The 26,243-nt window shown below is 51.3% G+C and overlaps 1 protein-coding gene across 1 annotated transcript in view; it reads left to right on the forward strand.

The window, feature by feature from the left end:
* The first annotated feature begins 6,285 nt into the window (after positions 1-6,285).
* Positions 6,286-26,243, forward strand: part of EPHA8 (EPH receptor A8) — a 37,365-nt gene continuing 17,407 nt past the window's right edge. Inside the window, exons 1-3 of the mRNA XM_072354251.1 lie at positions 6,286-6,498; positions 17,815-17,879; positions 23,193-23,856. Coding sequence (XP_072210352.1) covers positions 6,414-6,498; positions 17,815-17,879; positions 23,193-23,856 — 814 coding nt within the window. The 5' untranslated portion in view covers positions 6,286-6,413. The remainder of the gene's footprint in view (positions 6,499-17,814; positions 17,880-23,192; positions 23,857-26,243) is intronic.

Consider the following 26,243-nt stretch of genomic DNA (forward strand, 5'->3'; position numbering starts at 1 on the left):
TTCTTCAGGACATGGAAGAGACAGAGAGATGGTGGCCTGGCCAAGACATGCATTTGCTTTTCTTCCTTAAGGGAAGGCAGGACGGGTGTAAACGTGTAAATGAAGAAGAGGATGCAGCTCTCCCATCCACTGTGCCAAAGCTGTCCTGTACTCTGCTCTGTTCCTTCTGGTGCACCCAGACCTTCAGCCACTTCATTTAACAGTCTCTGGAGCAGCTACATTTTGTTGTGAGCAAAGGAGAAAAATAGTGTGGAATTCCCCAGGCTCAGACGTGTCACAGGCATCTCTGCTGCCAAAGTCAGCACTGCAAGTGGGCAGGGAGACATAATTTCTGCTTCTCTGGTCAGAGCCTTACACCTCCCAGCATCTCACCATGTCAGCGCACATCCTCAGCAGCACCTTGGCACCAACGCCAGCTTTCAGCCCACCTTCCCTATCCAAGGTGCCAGATATTCTGCAGAGATGAAACAGAGCTTGGGGAAAGATCTCCACTCTCTCTATGGCTGGGGTGCAAATCTCAAGTGTGATCACCACCATCCTCTGAGCTCGTTCCCCTTGGAGTCAGAATATTCTGAGTCCGAAGGGACCTGTAAGGATCACTGGATCCTACATCCCTACAATGGACAGAGATGCCTGCAGCTTGATTGGGTGAGCAACAGGTTGCAATACAAAGGAGGGTGCCAAGGCAGCTCTCTTATTTTTGGCACTGTCTGGTTCTGAAGCTTTGATTTCTCTGGTAGCTTTCAGTTGACTCACGGCATAGAAATCCAACTCACATCAGGATGCTGGGGGAAAAATAACAATGGAAGGTATGAAAGACAGTTTTAATCTGAGAGCACTGAAAGGAAGGGGAATCTCAGAAGATCTCATGAATGATCTGAGACTGGAGAGAGAGATGGAGGCAGGGAGGGCTGGTTGCAGAGCTAACTCCAAGCAGAGCGATTAGAATTTGCAAGGCATCAGAAGTCACCCTGTCCGGAGTGACAACTTTGAAGGGTGAGTAGCAACGTCGCTTTCATGGACACGGTTGAAAACACTTGACACCACCTGAGTGACCCGTGGCAGAGATGAGAGCAGATCTGAAAGTAGGAATGAAGCCAACACAGCGCCTGGAAGCTGCATGCACTGTGATAAGCGGTGGAATCAGTGCCCTGCATACTGGAAGAAGGCAGGAAATGCAGGAGCACACAAGCACCAGTGGGTGCATAAGGTGGATAACGGAGAAGGTGATCGTGTTAATAGCTCAGGTGGTTTCTTCAAAGGAGCACAGGATAGTGCTGCTGTGGAAGGCAAGCGCTTAAATCTGAAGGCCAAGGTAGCTTGCTTTGCTTTAAAGGTGTATATTTCAAAGCAAGCCAGAAATTATCTCATCAACAGGCACTTCTTCAGACAATGGTGGGGGTCAGGGAGGGGGTTGGTTTTTCTCCCAGGCAACAGAGGTTGGATGAGAAGGAATGGCCTCAGGTTGTACCAGGGGAGGTTTAGGTTGGATATGAGGAACAATTTCTTCTCCAAAAGAGTCCACAGGCTGCCCAGGGGGGTGATGGAGTCAACATCTCAGAGGTGTTCAAGGAACGTGGAGATGTGGCACTGAGGGATGTGGTCAGTGAGTCTGGTGGGGGTGGGGTGAGGTTGGACTGGATGATCTTAGAGCTCTTTTCCAACCGTAGTGATTCTGTTTTTCTATGAGGACCCAAGAGTGCCATTGACTGGAGAAGTTCCTGTTCCTGGCAGCAGCATCACCTGTGTCCCAAGACACAAATGCTGTAACCAGGGGACCAGAGGAACAAAAGGTGTTAGGGAATGCTCTCCTGGACTGGCAGATGAAGGAAACCATGGGCATGGAGTCTGCTGCTCTGCTCACAAAGATGTCAGCGATTGAATTGGGATGAGAGATCCTCAGTGTCAAATTTAATGCCTTAAATCCTCTATTAGGGAATGCTGAGACCTGGATCAACCTGTTACAAAGATGGATGAGTAGACTGATCATGAAGATGGCTGGGAAAACAAGTGGTCCAAGGGTTGGTGCCTAGGTGGGCTGAGATGCCCATTCAGGAGACAGCGTCCTGCCTTGAAGGCAGAGCAAGGCTTGGCTGGCCACTTGCTGGCTCTTGAGGCCATGTGTGAAGCTGGTCAGCACAACTAAGCTCAGGTGGGCACAGAGATGCCCAGTAACACTGTAGGGTCCAGCCTTGGCTTCTCCAAAGGACAAAAACCACATTGAGGTCACACGTCCTTTCTAGAATGCTGCCCCATTTCAGGGGTGAAGTCCATGTTTTAGCTACAGCAGATTGCTGGCTTTGAGCCCTTCTTTCCATGTGAAATATAGAGCATGTTCTCCCTGACCCTTTGCCACCTACCCTTGAAACATAGATTATTTTCCTGACGATTTCCAAGTGAATCTGTTAATTAGTTCCTGAAACAGTATTAATTAAATATGAGCTCTTCACAGAATTCCAATTTGTTTGTTCATCTTCTGTTGACCCTTGAACTAACGAAGGGCTTCTCACTGACCCCTCACATCCCACAGGGAGTTAAATCTCAGTGAAATAAGGTGGAGGGGTGCATGTCTGAAGAAATTAGGCTGCAGTTCTACAAGGTTACCCGAGGTAAGCAGGTTATTGATGACTTCGTATTATAGCCAGAGCAGAGAGAGTTCCTCCTAAATAGTCTTGCATCCAACATCCCACATGAAGGAACACAGCTCCTGGGCAGGAGGCAGGCTCCAAACTGTGTGCTGGCTGGAGGAGAAGATCACACAACTGTGGAATCATGGAATAATTTGGGTTGGAAAAGACCTCTGTGATCATCCCATCCAGCCATCCACCTGCTGCCCAGTGCTGCCCACTAAACCGTGTCCCTAAGTACCGAGACCTTGGCTTGGTGACATCCTTCACCATTGCCAGCCTCACATTTGCACGTTGGTGGCCTGATCCCAAAGGCAATAAAAGGAACGAAGGCAGAGCTGACCTCCCTGAAATCACATCATTCCAAACAGGGTGTGAGCCAAACAGGGTGCCTGGAGTTGTATTGCCAGCTCAAACCCTACCCGGTGCCCCCTCCCTGCAAAGGAACAGCCCCGGCTGTGCTCTGAAGTGGCTGTGGGTGTTGCCATGTTTCTCCCTATTGTTCCACCCATCACTCAGCCCGTTTCAAACGGAGCTTTGTTTGGTTATTTTGCAGTTTTGAAATTAATTTTGGAGAGCGTCTCATTGTAGGCTTTCAAAAGGATTACGCCCGTGTCTGCCCGGCTCTATAATTAAGCCTCTTTGAGATTTCCACTTCCAACAGAAACAAAGTGCCTGTAATAAAGCCGGCAGTTTCGGCAGCTATCAGTGCACTCTGTCTGCAGTGCAAAACGATGCGCGCTGGACAGAGAGGTGAGACTTCAAGCCTCTGGTCCCATATTGGCCTGTCCTTCCTCTGTGGCTGCTGACTCTCAGTGCCACGGGCAACAACGTTAGGATATTTTTGGCTGCTTTCAAGCCCCAGCTCCTGGAGGCATACGATTATAACAGCAAAGCCTTTGACCTCGGTGGCCGAGCAGAATGGAGCCACAGGCTAGAAACTGCAAAGCAAAGGAGAGGTAACAAGAGCAACGAGGTGTACTTGTGTCTCTCCTCCCATTTTAGCGCCTGCTTAATGGGCTTTGTTTCCTGGCGTGCCTTTGAAGAGCTTAGGCTTAACTATTATTGCATCTCTGCTTTTTCAGCCAGCAAAACTGAAGTTTGAATTGTTTGGGTTGGCTGCCCCTGTGCTGGCTGTCAGAGCTGGGAGCTCCATCGAGGCACCAGCAGGTACGTCCTATTTGGGCAGCACTGATGTGGCAGAGCTTGGAGCTTTGCTTCACCAACAAGGTGCCCAAGAGGCCATTGCTTTGCATCAATATACAGCCCCTGACCCTACCAGCTCTGCAGCAACTGTGCACCCACCTTAGGGAGCTGGGACTTTGTTCCACTTCAACAAGATGGAAAAGAGGCAAGAAGGCAAACCCAGCCCTGCGCCCCTGGATAAAAGAACAGTAATGCCATTAATATCCAGCAATCAGAATTTCTTAGAGAGAGAAGAGTGCTGCATCCCCTTCCCTCCTGCTCATCCCTTGCTTGTTTAATGAAAATCAGAGACAGCCATTAAAGAGCTGCTTAGCATTTCAATACGTTTAATATCCTCACTGATAAGGGAACGATGGGTATTACCAAAAGGCCTTTCTTAAACTCTCCCCTTCTGCAGCCGGTGCTCCTGGCTTGTGTTTGTCTCAATTCCAATTCCAAGCCATCTCCTTCAACGAGGAAAAATTATGATAAGATTATTATTATTTCTTTTTTTTAATTTAAAGGATATTAATACGCAGCATGACAAGGAAGGAAGGCATGGCAGGCCTGCACAGCCCTGACCTTAATTAATTGGGGGCTGATTGCTCAGCTGGTCAAGGACCTCCCACAGTCACACTGCGTCACTGCTGATGCTGAGGGCTGGCCCTCACCAGTGGCATCCACAGAAGACATCAAGGAGAAGGCTGCCATGAGGGAACTGTGGGGCCATGGGGAGCTGTGGGGCTATGAAAGAGCTGTAGGGTCACAAGGAGCTATTGGCCATCAGAGCTGTGGGCCATGAGGAGCTATGGGGCCATGAGGAACTGTAGGGGCATGAAATACTTTAGGACCATGAGGAGCTGTGGTGCCATGAGGAACTGTAGGGCTATGAGGAGCTGTGAGGCCATGCAGAGCTGTAGGAAGTCAAATATAGGGGTCAGATGAAATTAGGACCCTTCCTCCATGCCCCTTCAGGCTCAGCATGCAAACCCTCCCACTCACACAATGCATGTGCTGCGGTACTGAGGACATGTTGAGCACAGTCGGGTCCTCTATGGGGACTCAGCACCCTGCTGCACCCACAGCTGCAGACATACACAACTCCTCAGTTCCAGTGATGCTTTGGAGAGGTCTCCTGATCCCCAGTTCTGGGCTTGTAGGACGCTGGCTTCTGAAAAGCCCCTTTATGCTCTGTAACAGGGCCCAGCCATGGCAGTTTGCATTACAGTGAGGCTAAAGGCCACAGGGACCCACACTGCTGGGACACCTGGGGCTGGGGAGGGGGGGAGCAATGGGGGACAGGAGAGTCCGTGTCCTGAGCTGCTTAGTGATCTGACCCCACGATACCACTGATGACAGGACCTCTCCAGTGCTGTCTGCAGGCAGATGGCTTTCCCAGGCTGCCAGAGGGGAAACCGAGCCGGAGGGACCCGATGTGCAGGGCTGTTCCCAGGTCCTGGTGATGAGTGCTGCAGACACGTCCATGCAGGCACGATCCTCAGCTGTGAATGGGGGGGAATTGTTGGCAATGGGCTGGGAGATGGGCTGGGAGCTCCTCAGGATGCAGGGGTAGGGGGGCTGCTGGCAGTGCCACAGGGTGCTCCTGATGAGATGAGTTTGGCCAAGGCTGTGATCACAGATTGCCCTGCCCAGCCATGAGCAAGTGGGTAAGGACACTACGGGTGACACAGGTGGAAGCCAGCACTGCTGTGATTACAGTCGGTACCAGCCATGGCTCAGCACTCAGATGGAGAAGCAGTGGTGGCAGCTGGAGGGGATCTGGCAGATGCTGAGTGTTGAATGCTGAGCAAGGCGCTCACCCGGCTCGGCAATGCCAGCAACTCCAAGCAGGAGGGGTGCCCAGCAGGCAGCAGGGAGATGCTTCATGCCCAGGTAGCCCTGACCTCATGTAGGGCCCCTTTGCCCACCTGGGTGGGAGAACTGCTGGGGTTTGCATCCTCCCAGGCTCCGATATGATGTGGCACTGAAGCAGGGGCTTGGCTGTCCCCCCAGCCCTGGATGCGTGGGGGAACACATGCAGGGGGTTCTCATCCTCCTGGTGCACCAGAACTGAAGGCTTCCCACCTCTCCTTGTGCCTGACCCTGACCAAGTGTGTGCCCCCTGTTGTAACAGCCAGAGAGGAAACCTATCAGCAACTCTGTCCCCACCGACAGCTCCTCCATCCCACGGGTCGGGCTGGGACAAGGCAGCAGGGCCACGGCACCGGGCTGGAGGTTCGGCTTTCACAGCAGCCGGACAAGAGCCTCAAAGGGGGATGACGGGGAGCACAGCATCAAGAGACGGGGAAGATAAGCGGGGAGGAGCGGGAGCCCGTGGTCGGGATGCTCCGGCTGGGTCCAGCGTGTGCGTGCGGAGCGGGAAGGGGGGCTCGCTGCAGAGCCCACCCACCCCATTGGCTTGCGAGCGGTGACAGGCAGGCTGCGCCCTCCCCGCCGAGCCGCTCGCCTGTGTGGATGCGAGCAATGTGCGCAAAGTGCCTTTGCATGAGCCGGCTTGTGCCGTAGCTCCCGGCGTTCGCTCGCAAAGGTGCCGAGACCACCGCGGCGGCCCCATCCCGCAGCTGGCGTCCCCGCCGGACCATGGCATGGGCACAGGGGGACCTGACGTCCTCACTCTCCATCGTCATCGCTTTGGCTGCCTGCCTGTCCGCCACCACCAGTGAAGGTAGGACGTGGGGTGGCCGCGGTGGCTGCGGGGCAGCGTTTGGGGGCATAGGTGGCTGTGGGTTTGGATGCGTCAATAGGGGTTCGTTGTCAGGTGAATCTCACTCTGCTGGGCTTAACCTCTCCCCGCTCTCAGGGGAGCAGAGCTCCGGGTTCCTGCCTGCCTGAGTTTGCTGCTCCAGGAGCTTCTGCACAGTGGCTAAACTTCGGAGCTGGGCAGGACTCGATCTCTGCAGCAACATCTGGGAGCTCTGCCCGGCCTTCCCCTGCGAGGGCTCCGCTGCAGCGTACAGGGGTGGCTGCGTGGGGGACTGGGGCCGTGCAGACCAACTGAGTTGTGGCCGTCAGCTCAAGGTGTGCTGGTGGGGCAGAGGGGCCGTGGGTGGGCGAGGGAGGACTGCGCAGTGTGGGAGCGGGTGGTGGGGGCTGGAAGGGCTCAGGTGGGAAACTTGTGGTGATGGAAAGGGCTGTGAACTTCTGGAGTGGGAAGCAGGGATTGGGGCAGGGAGCCTCTGCTGGGTCCTCAGTGTCGGTGTTGACAGGCCTGCACTTGGCTCCTGGCTGTGCTCAGCCCCAGCCCATGCTGGCCGTGCAACCACCGGCTCAGGCCCCCTCAGTATGGCAGCGCTGCTCCCGCTGCCTGTCATCTGCTCGCTCATCTCCTCCCGTGCTGGCAGTGGTGTGACTGCTTCCCAGGGCTGCTGATCTTCATCACCCAGAGATCTGCCGTTCCCACTCCCAAGCGTGTCCTTGGCACTGGCAGCAGCATCCTTCCTCCCTTCTGCTACGCCCGACAGCCGCAGTGAGCCCGGTGCTGGTGTCCCTGCCGTGATGGTGGTGGCATCCCTCCCTTCTCCTCGCTGCAGCTCTGATGTCCTCCTGCCACTCTGAGGCCCGCAGGCTGCTTCATGCCCTTTGCAGTGCCCGGCAGGGCTGGCTTCCTGCTGCCATCTTCCAACACGCAGCCCTACCTCCCCTCCCATCCGTCATCTCTTCCTTACCTGTATTACCCATTTTTAGCTCTCTGTTACTCCTACCCCTGCTTTCTGGCACTTCTGCTCATTTCCCACTGGCTTTCATTCCTGCCCTTGCCTCAGGCTCTTGCTGCTGGAGATGGGTTTTGTGGGATGAGGACTGGACCCCCAGCCCCCCGAGCCCCTGCTCCATGCTGCTGCCCCCTGCTCGGGGTCCTGTGTTCCCCCAGCCTCCCAGCATCAGCACAGGGAGCTCCAAGCAGACCATCCTTATTTCACCCTGGCCATGGGCAGAGCATGAGAGGGGAGCTAGACACTGACCTTCGGCTGCCCCTACTCTTACTGCTGTCCCCACACCTGCCCCAAAGCAAAGGCAAAAAGGAGATGTGTGGGATGGCAAAGTGTGGGCCCTGGCTGTGCTGTGAGCAGGGTTGGGGCCTTCTGTAATGACACCTGTGCTGGGTCGGGTTTCACAGGGTCTGTGGGTATACCTGGGTCCTGAAGTGTGCACCCAGATGGGAAAGACTGGGGCTTTGGAAAGGAAAGCTAATGTGTGGGGTGAAGGATATGCAGGGCTCCGGGGGGGTTGTGGCAGATGGTGTCTGGGCTCTGGGGCTGGGCAAGGCAGTGGGATGGCTTCAGGAGGACATGTGGGGTCCTGCAGATGGACAGTGGTGTCCCTCCATATCCCCCAAAGATGTCCACAACCCTGGGCACGGCTCCGTGGCAGTACAGGAAGATTCTGTGTCAGCTGGGCCCAGCTAAAGGGGCAGAGAAGCTTTCATAGTGCTGTCAGTGTGGCACACAGCAGTGCAGGGCACTGGGTCAGAAGGACAACAGTGCCTGTAATGGGGCTGCTGTAGGGCTGCAGGTTGAGGCCAGCACTGCGCTGGCATAGGGCTGGCATGGCCTTGCAGCCTCCTGCCTGTGCTGGGCTTCAGAGGATCATAGAATCACAAGTTGGAAGGGATCCATAAAGATCGCGGAGTCAAATCCTGGTTCTGCACAGAACCGTCTAAAAATCAGGACATAAGATATCAGAACCCTACAGCACGTGCCCACAGCCAGGGCAAACCAAGGTGCTCACCATGGCCATGATCACACGTGGTCACTCAGCTCCAACCCTGACCCAAACCTAACTCAAACTGCATCCCCAACCCTAACCTGAACCTTACACCTAACCTTAAACCATGACTTTAACCTAACCCCAGCCCTAACAGTAACCCTAACCATAACCCAAACTCTAACCCTTAACCTTAACCATAACCATAACCTCAACCCTAAGAGCTCACAAATCTTTCTCTTCCCCACAAAGCTGCTGGTTTTGTTTTGTTGTTTTTTTTCTTTCCAGAATGTTTCAAGCTATTCATTTTTTTTTTGTTCCATTTACTCATATGTTGTTTTCTTTTTGCAGTCAGTGCCATGGGAAAGGGAGCGGGCAGTAAATGGGGTCTATGGGAAATCCCTACAGCTTGCTGTGCTGGCCATTGCAAAATAGATTGCAAACCAAAACTCAGGTATTACCTGGAGAAGAGAAAATCTGAAGAGTCCTGAATGGTCTCAGTGGGAAACATCGGGGAAAACTAAAAAGATTTGGTTTGAAATTGTTGCATTGCTTTGCATCTAAAAAAGAAAGTTATAATAATGCGTGTAATAACACGGAAATAGTGCAGTGGAGTGAAATATGGAGAGTATATGCACTGAGTCGCAGAGGCGAAAACGTTCCTGTGGTATTTTATGACATCATGTGTGGAAGTTAAATAACAGAAAGAGAAACGTCTTCGCTGTGTTGAAACTGAATGGGAAGAGCAGAAATTGCCACAATTTTGAGCTTGGTGAGCGCCTGACCAAATTGTGTTTTCTGCTGGAAAATGGCACTTGGCATCCCGCTGCGGGGCTGGGGTCTGCTGCTGCTCACTGAGACGGGTGGGGGACCCCCGGGTTTGTGGGGAATAGTGGGAGGCGGAGGATGGAGCAGCATCGCCTCCGAAATGGCTGAATGTGCGGGAGGAGGGAAAACATGAGGCAGGGGGGAGAAAAAAGGGAAGAATTGGCAAAAGATAAATAAATGAGGTGAAGTTCGGGATCTGTGCAAATAGAGGGGAGAGGGAGCGCAGCCATGGGTGGTTGGAGATCCTCGCTGGTGGTGATGGAGGAGGAGGAGGAGGATGGGAAAACCCAATGTTTCCCTTCACTGGGGCCGCCGTGCGGCGCCGAGGAGGGTTTGTGCCAATCTCCTCCACTAATCTCCCGATTGTAATCTCATTAATTGCCCCTCTGCTCAAACAGAAAAAAATAAAAGGAAAAAAGAGGTAAAACTCATCCGTGCCTTTATTCAGAGCTCCTTTGCTATCCCTTCTGCGGCAACGCCGAAGTCGGGGCTGCGGGCAAGCAGAGCGCTGAAAGGCAGAGGAAATCCTTTTGCAGTGGTGAAAAGACTTTGGGGACGCTCCGTTCCTTGGTGGGAATAGGAAACGAGGGGGTTTTGGTGTACGCTGACTTGGGGTGGTGGTGGTGGGGACGGAGGGTCTTCGCTTCGAGGTGGGGAGTGGCTTCGGGTTGCCTTTAAAAAATAGAAATAAATCGGGTTTCTTTTTTTTCAAGGCTTAGTGGTTTTTTGTTTGTTTGTTTGCGCTCAGAGTGCTGCTAGAAAGCAAATACTGGTGTGACCATCAGCAAGCCCAGGGCGAGCTCCAATCCCAGCCTTTATTTCATGTGTTCGTAGTTCACCAAACTTCTGGAAAAATCAAATGCTCAAATTAGCAGGGAAATTTGCAGTGCACAAAATGCATTTCAATACATTTCTTCCTTTCTGTAATTTTTTTTTTTTTTTTTTTTTTTGGTGTTTTGTTTTGTTTTGTTTTTAAACCCGCATCCTCAAATCTTCATTTCCTGAAGTCCTGAAGGGGTTTATGTACGGCGAAAACAAACGGGAGCCCATTGTGGTGGGGGGCAGAAATGGATCTGATGAATCCAAATCGAAGTACGGCAGCAAACGCAGCCCATCCTTACAGGGATGGGAGGAAGCGAGGAAGGAAATCCCTATTTATTTATATATATATATATTTGGGGAGGGGTTGCTGAAAAATTACAGGAGAGAGAAAGAAAAAGATTTCCTAAAAAGAAACAAAACGAAACGAAACGAAATGCCTGTAGCTGCTCAGGCAGGAGGGGAGCACCCGGCGTGCGGGATTTGTGCTGCTTTCCCAATACCTCTGCTCTTTGTTTCGGTCAGGTCCTGTGCGTCGCCGCAGCCCTCGGTGCTCCTTTATCTCACAACGACTCCATTCATATGATAACTCTATTCTTGCCCTGACTGTTTTTTGATAGTTGGTTATCCTAAGGCAGGTTGGTAGCATGACCAACACTCAAAATTGCTCCTCTGCCCCAAAGAAGCAATTAACCCATTCGGCCCTGGGGGTGAGCAGTGGGATCATGCAGGTGTATTTCCTGCAATAAAACATATAGATCAAAATTCCCACCTCGTGCTCAGGTAGGTACCCAAGGCCATAAATATCCACCTACAGGACATGGTCCTTTGCAGCCCACGCCGATAAACCCCAATAGATTGTGTTTGCCCAGGAAGGCACAGCGACATTTATCTGAAGCCAGAAAGCAGAACCATCACTTCCTTTAATAATTCGTTCCAATGGCTCAGTGGTAAAAAATAATTGGACCTTTTGGTTGTTTTTTTTTTTTTTTTTTCCCTGATACAAATATGTCTGGTTTCACCTTCCAGCCACTGGTTCTTTTTAGGCTTTGCTTGCGCTATCCAAAAACAACCCATGGCCGCAGTGCCTTGTACCCCTCATTACAACCAGCCCAGGAGCTCCATAAATCCCTCTCGAAGGCTTTTCCTCCAGCCTGTCATGTCTGCACCCTCTGCTCTATCCCCACTTTTCCACGTTGAGAATATTGGGTGTCTTAACGGCGCGCACAAAGCGCACACAACTCATTGGGATTGAGCATTGCAGCTGTAGGCAACCTCCAGCTTCAAGCTTGGTGATTAATTCACCCAGATGATGAAGTCTGATGAAGAGGAGAAGCCTTATGAGTCTTACGAGGGGGAAATTCTGTTAGGAAATTTCACTGTGAGGTTTTTTAGCCTTTTAAAATCCTGCCTCGCGGGAAGAAATATTTTGCCCCGTCCTCTTCGGTGTTTTTTTGTCCATGAAAATGTTCAGTTTTAGAAAGCAGTTTTTAAGTAAGCGAAGTAATTGTCATTAAAGGAATTAGCTTGTTGAAATGAACTCAATTCACAAAGAGCTAAATGTGATTTAGACGATGGGTGTGAAACTGAGAGACATCCTCAGAGAAATTAGGAAAAGCATCCGACAACCTCAACTGCTCTCATCCAGACCTGTCCAAGTGATGCAGGCAGCTGAGCACGTCGGCAAAAATAACACATTTTCTTAACGAATATTCTAGGGATAAACCTCCAATCTTTGCCCCCAGGACTGCTGGGGTGTAGGAGGCAGTGGGATGAGCGGGGTGCCTGCTGCTGTAGGGTTTGTTGTGCTGTTGGGTTGAGCGCATGGGGCCACATCTGCTGAGTGAATGAATTCCCGTTTATTTTGCCTTTTAAACAATAAATAAATAAATAAATAAATATCTATATATATAAAATTTTATTTTATTTTTATATTTTTTTATTTTAATTTAAAATTGTTCAAGCGATTTCCTGAAGGGGCTGTGGCCAAAATCCTCCATCCCAGAGACTTTCGGTGCTCAAATGGACAAAACCCTGAGAAACCTGATCTGACTTCCAAGTTGGCTCTGCCCAGTGCAGGGGGTACAACCTCCCCCAGGGCTGAAAACCCAAAGCCTTCCCTGTGTTCTGTGACTTCATTTTTAGTTTGTCTGGCTTTTGAAGCTCAGATTTCATGGGGAGGTGGGCGCAGCACTGAAAGAAGTGAGCAGGTTTTGCGCACTTCTTTTTTGTCACTGCGAGCGGCGTGGGATGCTCAAAAGGACCCTGCTTGGGGTAGGAGATGTTGGCAATGCAAAATGCTGGACAGGCAGCAGGTAGGTGAGCAGGAATGCAGTGTGCAGACATGGAGTGGAAGCGCTGAGCTGCTCTGGGATGGTGCTGGGGTATATTGGGGTTTGCTTGGTATGAGCTCATCCCCGTCAGAATAGGTGAAAATGTGGATTCACTTATACCCAGCACCTGTGAGAGGAGAGAAGGGCGAGTCAGGGCTGATGTGGGCACCACTCTGAAGGGTTGAGGGTGGGAATGTCTCCCCCAGGACTGGACACAAGTGCTCCCAGAGCCCTTCCCGATACTGCGGGGACCCAAGAGCTGCCCTTTCCCCATCCTTGCCGTGCTCACACTCCTTCCCTTCACACACATCGGATGTTTCCATGGAGTTCTTCGCCTCTCTGACCTTTCTCACCCCCCTTCCCCAGAGCCTTCCCACCTCCTCCTCGCTCTCCTGCCCTGAATTACAACGAGCCCATCCACCCCATAGCCCTGCAGTAGCTCCGTCCCCTCCGGCCGTGGGCACAACGCTCATATTCCAACATTTCCTATGGGTTATTTCCATTCAGAGCTGACTTTGTGTGCCATACACAGAGATGCGCACCGCTGCCCTGGCTTTAATTTGTGTTGCCTAAGCCAACACGCCCAATTAGCCCTGCTGTCCCACTGCACGCGAGCATCAGCAGTGAGAAACACCAACATTTCATGTCTGTATTTTCTCACCTGTGTTTTCAAGCAAAAATGCTGTTCGGCTTTTGATGCTTTTTGTGTTGATCTCTCTCTTTTTTTTTTTTTCCTCCCCTCTACTCGAACGTCAAGATTTTTAGCCTTTACTTTATTCAGAGTGTTTTGTTTTGTTTCTTTATGATCATTACTATTATTTCACATTATCTCATGACATCTTGGTGCTAGCACAGGTTATGCTCTCGCACTGTATATTATCCTGCACGATATCAGGCAGGGTCTGGAAGGATCAGGTTGATTATTTTATTTTTAAAACCCGAACTGCAGCATTTTTTTGTTAGCACAGATTGAACAAACAAGCTTTCTTCCTGCATCAAAGTATTTCCTGCTCCTGGTCTATTGAAAAGGGGTGACCCTCTGGGCAGACCTTGCAGGCGTTGCTGCTCCCGACGCAGTAAAAAAAACCTAAAAACCCACAAAAAAAAACCCCAAAATGATAGAAAATTAAATACAGAAAGTTCACATTGATAATCCAAAGGTCTGAACAAGAAATCCTGCGATGGGAACTGGGGAACGTCCAAACCCAAAGCACTGCTTTTTTTCATGGCAAGAGTTTGAAAATGCTTCTTTCTAATCTGTTATTTTCAGCCTGATTTTGGTGTTTCCAGCAAGGTGAAAATCCCATCTTCATGCTGGGTTTGGCGATCTCTTTTCTATTCACCCCCGATGCTTTCCTGCATTTCCTCTCAGGGCAGCGGAGGCCATTGGGTCCTGGTGTGAGCATCGTCATCCCAGCTGTGTTGCAGGCAAAGCCTGTGCTGGTGCTGACCCACATCCATGGGGCACAAAATGCCCTGTCCTTGGGCTGGTGTCAGTCTGGAAGTGCTGCTGTCTCAGGAAATGGGAGCTTGAATCCAAAGCATCCCATCCTGTCTCCCCCCGATGCTCCGAGGCCAGGAGGACACGGCTTTGCAGTGCGATTTTTACCCCCTCCTCAAGTCTGGAGGGGTCACAGCCGGCTATTCAGTGGGCTGGTGGATTAAACGGTGGGATACAAATAGCTGACCCCTCCTGGCCCCACCTGCCCCTCCAATGTCCTGTCTGAGATTATGGGAAATGAAAGCCGCTGCCTCTTGTTCCCCTCCTGCCAGGGAGCCTCTCCCTGCCCCTTTCCCATAGCCCTGCCGCCATCCCCGCTGAGGGCAGCACTCCCCATGCTGAGCAGATTATGGCCATGGGGTGCCGTGGGGTGGGCAGAGCCCTGTATGGGATGTGCAGGTTGAGCCCTCCTGTCCTCAGGTGGCGGGGAGCTGAAGCGTCCAACCGTACTGCTAGGGGTTTAATTATCGATGCAAAAGGCGTTGTTGGGGGGGCTGAGGGGGGGGGAACCTTGCCGTGAATCTTGGGAGGCCTTTGAAGTTGTGATAGAGAGGAACTGAAGCCCAAGGGAACGGCGCTGCTCCCACTGACCCTTCCTCCCCATGCCTGCGCTACAAAGCCCACCGCCTAGGAGGGAGACCGTGGAGTAATTAGAGCGAGGATCGCAGTGGGTTAATAATTATGAGGGATCTCTGAGCCCTCTTTGGTCCCCCACTGGTTTTCTGGAGGCTGAGGCTTAGCATGTCCCCCGATGTGCAGCTGCCCCACCGTGCACCCCACACTGGGCAGCAGCAGCTCCCACGGCACCGCTTGTGTGCTGGGACTACTGGGCACAGCAATACGCTGTGTGGTCACCAGCCCAAGTGTTGGGAAGGACTTGGGAGCACTCCCTCTGAAGGGAGGGATATCCATGGGTGATGGATATGGGGGTGCAGGCAAAATGGATGTGAGCTCCTTTATCCCAAGTGGGGACTGGAAATTGGTAGATGCGAATATGGGCATGAATCTGGAGGAGATGCGTCTATAAATGTAGATGCGGGCGTATATAAATAAACATACGTATACATAAATGCATATCTACTTTCTGGCATACATATATCTACTTTTTGACACTCATATGCATACACATATACGTACTCTTTGGCTTCCGTATGGATGCAGTGTGCAATAATTGCACTGCGTTACATGGTGCAACATATCAAGCAGGTCTCCCTTGCGTGAGCCTCCAGCTCAGCACCCCAGTTTGCGCCAGGGAAGCAACCTTGCAGCTCTGTAGGTGCTTCCATTTGAACGGGCAATCAGACTTGACAGCTCTTCCATCAGTGCGAGAATTCCCCCTGACACCTCCTGGTGTTTTGGCTCAATACGCCGAGTCAAAGCCAAGGCACAGAATAGTGGAAATCAAAATGGTGCTCAGAAAGAAAAAAAAAGAAGAAGAAGAAAAAAAAAAGGAGCTTGCAGTTTGAGACTGATACATCCGGACAGTCCATAACATCAAACAGAATTACCCAGCTGTAGGATAGAGGTCTCCCAAACCAGCAGGTTTTCTGAGAAACATTTCGGCTGAAAGGAGTCCTTTGTGATGGACTTGCTTGTCCTTCTGCATCGAGGCCTCAGAACTCTGGGGAAGCGATTGTGGCTGGGACATCACCCCCAAGACGCTGGATAGGGTTCCCAGTTGGGTTCCCAGTTGGAAGGAGCCTGGGTGGGGAGCCAAGGAGGGCTGTGAGGACTCTGCCAGCTAAGCCAATAATTCCCTGCAGTTAGGGCTGGAGCTCAGCACCAGGAGCACAGCACAACTCCCTGCAGTGCTTCGGACCAACCACCCTGCAGACCATGCTTCAGTATTGTGCATGGTAGTGACATGATCATCTCAGAGCTCACTGGCAGGGCTCTTGCACTAGTGGGGTAGTGACTTCCCCACACTGAGGCTGACTTCTGAGCTGTGGGTGTCCCACACCCCACTGTAGAACAAGACAGCCTTTAGGGTCCCTTCCAACTCAACCCATATGATTCTATATCTGAGCACAGCACGCAGTAGTGCTGCTAGATGGGTCCTCATGCACAGCCTCGTGTTTGCTCTGTAGGAACTTAATGCGAGAGCTCTGCATCAGAGAATGCCTTTCTATTTGTGCAGTGCCCACTGCAGTGGGCTTAACGCGTCGGACCCCTATATGTGCTTTGCAAAAACACTTTCTAAGGAATAAAAGAAATATCTTAGCCCTCTTCCTGCAAAGAGGCACGAGTAATCCGCTCCACAGGAGTGCTGCAGGGAACACGTGCTTGTGTAGTGCTGTGCAGCAAAGCACCTGAAAGAAGGCTAACCTAAGCCTAAGCCTGACCTTAAACCTAACACTAAGCCTAAGCCAACTCTAACCCTAAGCCTAACCCTAATCATAACCCTAACCCTAAGCCTAAGCTTAAACCTAACCCTATCTATAACCCTAACCATGACCCTAACCATGACCCTAGCTCTAATCCTAACCATAAATCTAAATATAACCCTAACCATAACCTTAAACATAACCCTGACCATAAACCATAGCTGTAACACTAGCCATTACGCTAGCCATAACAATAACCATAACCATAAACCTCAGTATGTGAGTCTGGGTGTTGGATATAGGGTTTGTCTGGTAGGATGGGGTGCCACAAGCTGGCTGCAGGCAATCTGGATCCACGTGTGTCTTTGTCAGAGCTGTTATTCCATCACCTTACCCCTGGGGAACATCCCACCATGGGGCTGCATGCTCCGACCCCATCACTGCACCCCAGATCGCAATGCTATGGCTGCAACCAACCCTGGTGCTACTGGAGAGCCCCTTTTTTGCAGCGAGCCACAGCCGTGCCCAGCTTCATGCATCACAGCGTGGGAATAAGGGCATGGAGACAGCGGGGGGAGTGGGGCTGTGAACACAGCCCTGCTCACGGCTGTCCTGCCGAGGGTCGTCGGCACCGTGCTCCAGCACCGTGAGCAGGGAAACTCCTCAGCCCAGGCTCCCGCTGGGCGAATTACCCAGGGAAAATAGGCAGAAAATCTTCAGATTAACAATAACAAATAAAAATGGATTTGAGATCTCCGAGGTAATTACTCCGTGCTGAGGGCAAGGGGCCTCTCTAACAGTGGGAGCAGCGCCTTGCAGCGAGCAGAGGGGCTCGGCCTGCTGTTGGGCCAATGAAGTCACACAAGAAACCCTGGAAATTCTTTCAAATTGTTCTGCTAACATTAATAAATGCTTCAAAAGCTCCTAATCTGCTCTGTCAGGAGCATGACGTCCGGGTGTTTCACAGCCAGCTCACGTCCCTGCTTCCTTCTCCCCCCTTTCCTTCCCTGCCTGGTAATCGTAAATGGAAGTGGCACCCATTCCTACAGCTGCTGGGGCCCACTTTGTGCACAGCCCGGCCTCTGCTGGGGCTGCAGCTGTGATGTGCCCCATCCCACCATGACAGCCACTGAGGAATTGTGGAAGGGCTTATGTTGGAGGAGACCTTAAAGATCATCCAGCTCCAACCCCTTGCCGTAAGCTGGTTGCCAACCAGATCAGGATGCCCAGGGCTCCATCCAACCCAAAAGAGTACACTGCTTTCTCTTATGGCCACAGCCCAGCTCTGCTGCATCCCAGCAGCTCTGAGGAGCAGCATTTGTTGCCACTGAACTGAGCTACAGCCAGACAGGTCCCTGTCACTAACTACAAAGACCATGGGGTGAATCAGGAGGGGTCAGTTCTGATGCTTTGCTTTTTAGCTCTCAGTGTAGAGCAAGCTTTCTAACACAGCATTTTCTTCCTGTGTTTTCCAGTGAACTTGCTTGACACGTCAACGATGACAGGGGACTGGGGTTGGCTGACCTATCCCTCACATGGGGTAAGTATGAAGTGGCTGCTGAGGGATGCTGCATTGGTGGACCAGGTTGTGTGTGACCAAGCCCTGAGCTTTAAGGTTATTCAACCCCATCCTCCTCGCATGCTCCCTTTGCTCACATTTCTATAGCCATGTTTTCCTGCAGCAGCATCAGCTTTCTGCAACCGGTAAATGTCATTTTCAGACAGCAGTGACCTGGCTGTAAGGACTTTTCCCATTTATTGACTGAGCAGAAACGATTCCATAACTGCAGGCAGGACCAACTGCGAGGCACGGTGTGGCACACTGCATACACAAAATGTGCCAAGTCGGGGTGCCTTACCCAGCTTGTGCTGCTGCATTGGGTTTTTCATGTCCACTCTTTATCCCCTCTCTGAACTAAATGGTGCTAATCTTTTCAATTCCACCTCCTACAGGAATCTTCCCAGGCCCCTAATCATTTCCATTGATCTGTTGCCTGAGACTTTCAGTCCTTGTGCTGTCTGTTTGAGAGGGAGTGATCAGAACTGTGAGTTCATAATAGGAACAGGGATGAGATTCATATCAGATATTATCATACATGTAAATATATTAAATCATTAACTCAGCTCTAATTTTAGCAGTTAGCTGTTGCAATGATGACTGTTGTGGAAATATAATAGATACAAGCCCTAGGTAAGTGATAGGGTAACACCCCTCTCCACTTACCCCATGCTTTTGCCCAATTCGTGGCCTCACAATGGAGAAGAGAACTATGTAGTTCTGTGAAAACTGGCTTGAATACCTCCAAGGAGGATGCCTGGGTTTTGATGGGACATTCTTGCACGAACAACTTTCCATGTCTTTTTCCAGCTGGCTGGAAGAATTTAGTCTCAGAAAGAGTGGGGATGCACTGGCACAGACCCAGGGAGGTGATGGGGTCACTAGCCCTGGAGGTGTTGAAGGAGAGTGTAAGTGGTAGACTTGGCTTACTGGGCAATATTGGTGGTAGGTGGGCAGTTTGAACTGGATGATCTTAGAGATCTTTTTCGGCCTTAATGATTCTATGATTCTGAGTTTTAACGGCTCGTCTGAGCACCTATCTGGACTTATTCTTTCTCCATGGACCACTGCATTGCATCAACCTGAAAGAGCATCTCACTTCTTTACTCTCTTGCTGGTCCTTCAAGTGCTTCTTTTGGGCAGTAACTTTGCATTTGGAACCAGTTGCCATCACCACAAATGGAGGCAGGAGGTGGTTGACCCACAGCTTTGTAGCTTGTTTCCACCTGGCTCCAAACCTGGTGTCTGGGAAAGGTCTGGATGCGTGATGGTGCAGGGCCCCTCTTGCTTTGGGATTTCCCCACAGCTCCTCTACTCTATCCAGGTATGCATCCTTTGCTGTACACTCCTGACAAGGGATGGCATCATTGGCCCTCACCCTGGCTGAAGGCACCCTTGTGTTTGCTTTACCCCTTCTCCACTCCCTTGTCCTGTGTGAGCCACGGGCCACCACATGAAATCATAGAGGGGTAGGGTGGGAAGAGACCTTAAGAACCTTACAGGAATGCTTCTCCTCTCTGGGTTTGGCATGGCTGAGCAGGATGGAGGAGCAGGGGGCTGAGAACCCTTGGCGCAGCTGAGGGTCAGCAACACTGCTGGCCCCAGGGAGTGCCAAGCCATCAAGGAGCCATGCGTGCCCTGTTTTGACATTTCCTCTTGCCAGATAATCGTCTGAGGGGTAATTGGCTGTAATAGCTGCTCAGGGGTTTAATTGCGTCCCCCCCCTCACCTCCACCCCAAGACACGTGCAGTAAGCAGAAGGGTCACTGGGAGCATCCCCATCCTGCAGGCTGCAACTCCTCTCAATTATGCCTTCAAAGGGCTCCCAGGAGCTTTGCAGCCCGCTCTGTCCCCAGAACAATTCCCTTCGCACTGAAAATTAGACTCTTATCACTGCTGTCAAAGAGGCTGCCTCTGCCCTCCCGTGCCTCCGGTATGCCAGCTCTCCCCAGCAAAGTGCCCCAGTGCCCCAGTGCCCTTTTCTCCCCTCTCCTTGCCTTGCACGTGACCTGCTGGATCAGAAGGATCCTGATCGTCCCCTTTGCAAATTGCTTTTCTACTGACTAATTAAAATGCTGATGAGATAAGTCAACATATTATTAATAATTATTGTATAGTCTGCTTTGATTTACAAAGTCAAACAGGAAATGATTTTGTTCAGGCACAGGATATCTAAAGAGCTTGAGAGATGCGTTTTAAAGCTAATTACAATGGGAGAACCTTAAGCAGTGGGGAAATGCCCCCACACTCCCCCTGACCCCACAGTCCCACCCCACAGCCCTCCCCATATGTGAGCTCCGTGCTGGCATTGCACATTATTGCTCTTTGCTCTGAGCTTACCTTGCTCAAACCGTGCATGTGCATTCCAACACCATATGGGGTCCCAGCTGCTTCCTTGGAACCCTACAAGACATTGGGATGCTGTCATCTACTCATGTTTGCCTGTCCTTACTTGTTTTGGTGTCCTTGTGTCATTTCCATGAGTAACTCTTCCAATCCAGAGCTTTTATACCAGCATGTTACAGCTGTGACGAAACCCATTTTCTTTAAAAAGAGGAAAGTGTGGGCGTGGAACGTTGCAAGGCAAAGATTTAAGCTAGTAATTGAGATAAAAGCTCATCTCCCAATGCTTGTTCAGTGAACGCTGTGTTATTGCTAATTCCCCAGATGCTGGTCACTACCAGGAGTTAATCAGTGGCACTGAAGCTCAGAGTAGTTAGCTGCCAAACAAATCCCTCCTCAGCCATAGCAGTGACTGATTTCAGGGGATTATCTCCATTAACGCCCCCCATCTAATGATTTATAGCCTCAATAATGTCCTTCTCTATTTCCTCTCCTGGTGACAGCAGTGTGAGGGCCTTGGTAGCTCTTGGTAAATGCTGCAGTTCAGAGCTTGCTTTGGGACAAGAGAAAGTGCTGGAAGTCCTGGTGGCAGCAAAAGGTTAGCAGTGCTAGGAAGGCTCTACAGCCCACCCCCAAAGCCATTCCAGGGCCATGAGGGCATTGAACTCCATGGCCAACATATGGGCACTGTGGGGTGGCAAGAGGCTTGAATTCCCCCTTGGGAACACAGTCCTTCCTTGCTTGTTCCCCTCTACTTCTCCTCCTCACTCTGCCACGTTGCAAAGGCCCTGGGAGATTTCTAAGTCCTTGCTCAGCCTCCCAGATATCTGCTGTTTGCATCTTTTCCCTTTCATAATCTGGCGATTGTTATTTATTTATTTATTTAACTTGTGTTGATTTTAATTTAAACTATTAGGCAAGCCCCTGCATACAGATGTGGCCATGTTCCCACCCCCAGCACACACACACACACACACGTATGTGTGCTCACCACCTTTAATTATGATGTCCTCATTTCCGTCTCGCTGGGGGATCTTATCTCTAAGCTTCCTTTAAGAACGAGTGTTTCAAACTGGGAGCCACTGGGAAAATGCGCCTGTGGCATCTGAGCCACCTGTGTACATGGCCAGACCTTCCTATGTGTGTCTCCTCTGCTGGCAGAGCACTTCCCTGTGCCACTGGCATAGGCACGGTGCTGCAGTCCAGCTAAGACTGGGGTCCCATGATGGTTCCAGCTCCAGCAGCACTGTATGACACACCATGCTGATGAGCTGGGTGAAAAGAAACATGAGGAGGTTCAACGAGGGTGAGTGTAGAGTCCTACACCTGGGGAAGAAAAACTGCATCTATCAGTACAGGAGGTTGTGCTGCTGGAAAGGAGCTCTGTGGAGAAGGTATGGGTGTCCTGGAGGCCAAGAAAGCCAATGGTGTCCTGGTTGACCAATGGTTGACCAGCAGTTGACAAACAGTTGACCAACAGGGTGACCACGAGCCAGCAGTGTGCCCTGGTGACCTGGGATGCATCACACTACATGGCCAGCAGGGCAAGGGACATTCTCCTCCCCTCTGCTTTGCCCTGGGGAGGACACATCCAGAGCACTGAACCCAGTGCTGGGCTGCCCAGTTGAAGGCAGATTGAGAACTGCTGGGGAGAGCCCAGCGGAGGGCTGCAGAGAGATTGGGGTCTGGAGTACACAGTAACCTCTTCTTATATTGCAGGCACTGCTGGAGTGCTCTGAGCAGCACTGTGTTTGCCAAGGGGAGCCAGCTGTGCGATGCAGGGAGCACCCCTGCTGCTGCTCCCAGCAACACCCTGCGCGCCTCCTCCCCTGCAATGGTTCTGCCTCATTTCCCAGGGGACTCAGCAGGGAGAAGACAGGAAACAGATGTTGTGTTAATTTGTGCTCTATTAATTGTGACGAGGACTTCCACACCCTCTGCAGTGCTGTGGTGTGTGCATACATCAGTGTGAGAGTGGGGCTATGGCGGGGTGGGGGTCATTTCTGGGTGAAATTCAGGCCCGGCATTTCTGAACAAAAGTGGGCATTTCTGGAATGTAGGAGGTGATTTTTTGATAAGAACCAGAAATGAATTTTTTTTTCTCCCAGCAATGGCTTGACTTTAGCAGCCTTTGCCAGCATATTCCCTTCTGAATGAGCTTTTGTTGAAGTCCACACCTGGTGCTGCTGCCTTTTCCAGGCTGCTTTGAGTTTGTAGGAGGGAGAAGTGGAGTTTTCTCCTAAAGGTGAGATGCTGGGGGAGTTCTGAAGATGTACTTCACTGAAGTGGCCTCTCTGATCACCCTCAGCACTTGCAGAAGGCACCAGAAGTCCTACTCCATGGGAGAAACAGGTCAAGGAGGTTAAATGAGGAAGGACTTTTCTATTTGAGAAAGCAGAAAGAAGCATTCTTTTCTAAAGATGTTGCTGATGATGTACTTGTGCTGCTGCTGGGAAGGACTTGGGCTGAAGAGGTGGTGGGAAGCCCCCAGAGAAGGGAAGGTCTGTGGATCCTGGTGAGGGTTTGTGGAGGTGGAGACGGAGACATGTGAGGCAAGAATGAGCACCCAGAAGGATCCAATTGCCCCCAAAATCTTCACTCAACCAACTGAGCTCATCTGTATCCGAGTCTCAGTACTTCTTTGCATGCCTTCTCAATGAGAACTGCTTAACATCCATCCCTGGGTGGCACAGATGTCCCTCTTTACCTCCAACTCACCCAGCGACTCCTCAAACCACACCTCCATCACAGTCCTGCTTGCTGCCACCTGCCTTTCCCCATCCTTCCATCCCCAAACTAATCCTGCTGCCATGCTACATTGCTATAGACCTCTGGGTTCCCAATGCCCCTATCCAGCCTTCCAGCCTGTGAGAAAGGCTGTTCTGAGCGCCCTGTTACTTGGTGGAAGTTTGGTGCATCTGGGTTGACCTGTTTTCTCTCTCTGTCCTGCAGTGGGATTCCATCAATGAAATGGACGAGTTTTTCAGCCCCATCCACACCTACCAGGTGTGTAACGTCATGACCCCCAACCAGAACAACTGGCTACGAACCAACTGGGTTCAGCGGGACGGTGCGCGGCGGGTCTACGCCGAGATCAAATTCACACTACGGGACTGTAACAGCATGCCGGGTGTGCTGGGCACCTGCAAGGAGACTTTCAACCTCTACTACCTGGAGTCCGACCGTGACTTGGGTACCAGCACCCGTGAGAGCCAGTTTATGAAGATTGACACCATTGCTGCTGATGAGAGCTTCACCAACGTGGACCTGGGGGTCAGGCGCCTGAAACTGAACACAGAAGTGCGGGGTGTGGGACCCTTGAGCAAGAGGGGTTTCTACTTGGCCTTTCAGGACATAGGTGCTTGCATTGCCATTGTTTCAGTGCGGGTTTACTACAAGAAGTGCCCGGCAATGGTGAGGAACTTGGCATCCTTCTCCGAGGCCGTGACTGGGGCAGACTCGTCCTCCTTGGTGGAAGTGCGGGGAGAGTGCGTGGGCCATTCAGAGGAGAGGGACACCCCCAAAATGTACTGCAGTGCAGAGGGAGAATGGTTGGTGCCCATCGGGAAGTGTGTGTGCAGTGCTGGCTATGAAGAGAAGCGGGATTCCTGCATGGGTGAGTCCTGCTTCTTGCTAGAAGTGCCTGGAAGGCAATGAGGGGTGGCTGGGGTTAGCTCTTGGCCTCTTGTGGGAAGAGCTGAAGACAAAAACCTGGAAAGCTAACCTCTCTGGAGAGCAAGAGATGCCCCAACCTTTGGTTGGTGTTTCCCAAAGGGGTCATTGATGCCATTGGCAAGCTCCTTGAGAGCCCCTGTGAGGCTGGCTCTTGATGCACAGGGTATGGTTTTGGGACTGAATATGGGATGGGGGCTGCCCAGGCTGCAAAGAGACAAGGGCAGCACCCCAGCCATGTGCCTCCAGTAGCTGTGCTGCAATGAAAAGCAAACGTGACCTCTCCAAAATGCCCCAACTCACTCACTTCCCTTCAGCAAGCGGTTTGAAAGCAAAAAGAAAGACACAGAGCTTTGTGAAACAAGGTTATCACATCCATCCATCACCCCTCCCCGGGGCTGCCGTACAACCCTCCCATCCTGGGGTGCGGGAGTCGTCCCTGGGGTCTTTTGTGCTGCAGGGCAGGCTGCAGGCTGCCAACTGTACAAACTGTGATAAGGAAGAGGGGTGACCACAGCTGCAGAGCACCGGGCACCGCTGCTGGCAAGGGGCCACGTGTATACAGAGCTTGGTGCACTGGGATCCCAGTGAGAGCCCTCCGCACGGGTTTGTTTGCTCTTGGTTTCTTCATCAGGGATGTTTAGGGGAGCAGCGTTCCACCTCTGCAAATAAGAGCAGGGGGCCTTTGTTTGAGTTTCGTGGAAGTGTTAAGTGAAGCATTTGTCTTAGGGAGAATTGATGCAAGGTTAGGACGTCCAATGCTTGACTGGAACAGATCTGGGTGCTGCAGGGACTGGCACCGGCCCTGGAGAGATCCTGGCTATGCAGATTGGGAAGGACGGGCAGAATAAATGCTAGCATCCAGAATTCCTCCTCTCTGTGGCCACTGATTTGAAAGTCATCTTGAGACAGGTCTGATAATTCAGAGTATGTCTTCCTCTCCCATGTTAAAGGGTGGGTATGAAGTGTGCCAAGCACGTGCCACCATGGCAAGGGCACTGGCATGGCCCTCTGGGATGGCTGTGTCCCATCCCCATCACTACAAGGAGCTGTGAGCTGGAGGTTTGGTTCCAAAGGGCCAAACACTCTGTGTATTCCTCCTCAGCAGGAGGTCACCACCCCAAAGCGTGGAGGCTGGTAGCAGAGGGAGGATGGATGACTTTTTCAGCCCTATCCACACCTACCAGGTCAGTAATGACGGCATACCAGTCACGACCCCCAGCCCAAACAACTGGCTATGGACCAACTGGGTTCAGCAGGATGGTGCTGAGCACGGAGAGTCCAATATCCCAGCACTAAGTGAACAGGAACAGCACAACCTTCCCAGTATCTCCTTTGGGTCGGGATCCGGATTGCATACATCTACTCACAAAACCAAAAGAGATGCAAATCTCTGATCTTAGCTTCTCATGCTTGACTGGGGCAGAGTTCATTTTGCACGGTGAGAAGTGCCTCCCTGGGATGATTTATAACCCAGTAGGATCTGCCGGAGTTGGAAATTAGCCGTTTTAATTGTCAGATGAACAAAAGCAGGATTCCAGTTGCTGTCGTCCCCACTAATTTTTCATCTTCCATCACTGGGATGAGATGATATAAATCACTCCTTGTGGCCCTAATAATCTTTCTATAAATATCAGGGACATTTTTTCTCTCTTTTTTTTTCTTTGCTTGGAGGAAAAAAATTAGAGAGAAGATACTTTGCCTTTATGGCAGTGTTTAAAATGTGATTCCAAATTAATTTCCTTTTGCCTTTCACAGCCAGACGCCTTATTTGTCAAAGCTAAAGATGTTTGAACAGTGGAGGTTTCTCCCCCTCCTCTTTAACATTCATTTTTCTAAGGACCTGCCAGAGTGATGGAAGAGAGCTCGGGAAAGTAAACCGTGGCCAGAGATGTTCGCAGCCCTCTAGAGGAGGCAGAAGGCAGTGCTAAGGAGCTGGGAAGGATGGAGCGAGGCTGGCCATGCATAGGAAACAGCACGTTACTTTCCCCATCATACTTCTTCCTTCGCTTTTTACCCTTTCTTTGACGAGAATGGGATCTCTGGCCCTTTGTGTTTATCCTATTTGCATCCCAACCTTTGCTGGGCTCTGTCAGGTTTCACTTCCTTCCAAGGACACACCAACCACTACGCCTCTCTTGGGCTCCCTCCCAGGGCAACAGAACTATGCCATGTATTTGTTTTTCCCCTTCAGTTTCAGTGTTCCAAAAGACTTTGTGCCCCTGCCTCCCCACCATCCACAGGCAGCCTCAGTTTCCTCCTTGAAGTGTCACAGTCCACAGTATCTCTTACGCACAGCAAACAGCCACCACTCTGCCTAAATAGCGGAAT

Source organism: Excalfactoria chinensis, chromosome 20 (genome assembly GCF_039878825.1).
Source record: "Excalfactoria chinensis isolate bCotChi1 chromosome 20, bCotChi1.hap2, whole genome shotgun sequence".
Taxonomy (NCBI): domain Eukaryota; kingdom Metazoa; phylum Chordata; class Aves; order Galliformes; family Phasianidae; genus Excalfactoria; species Excalfactoria chinensis.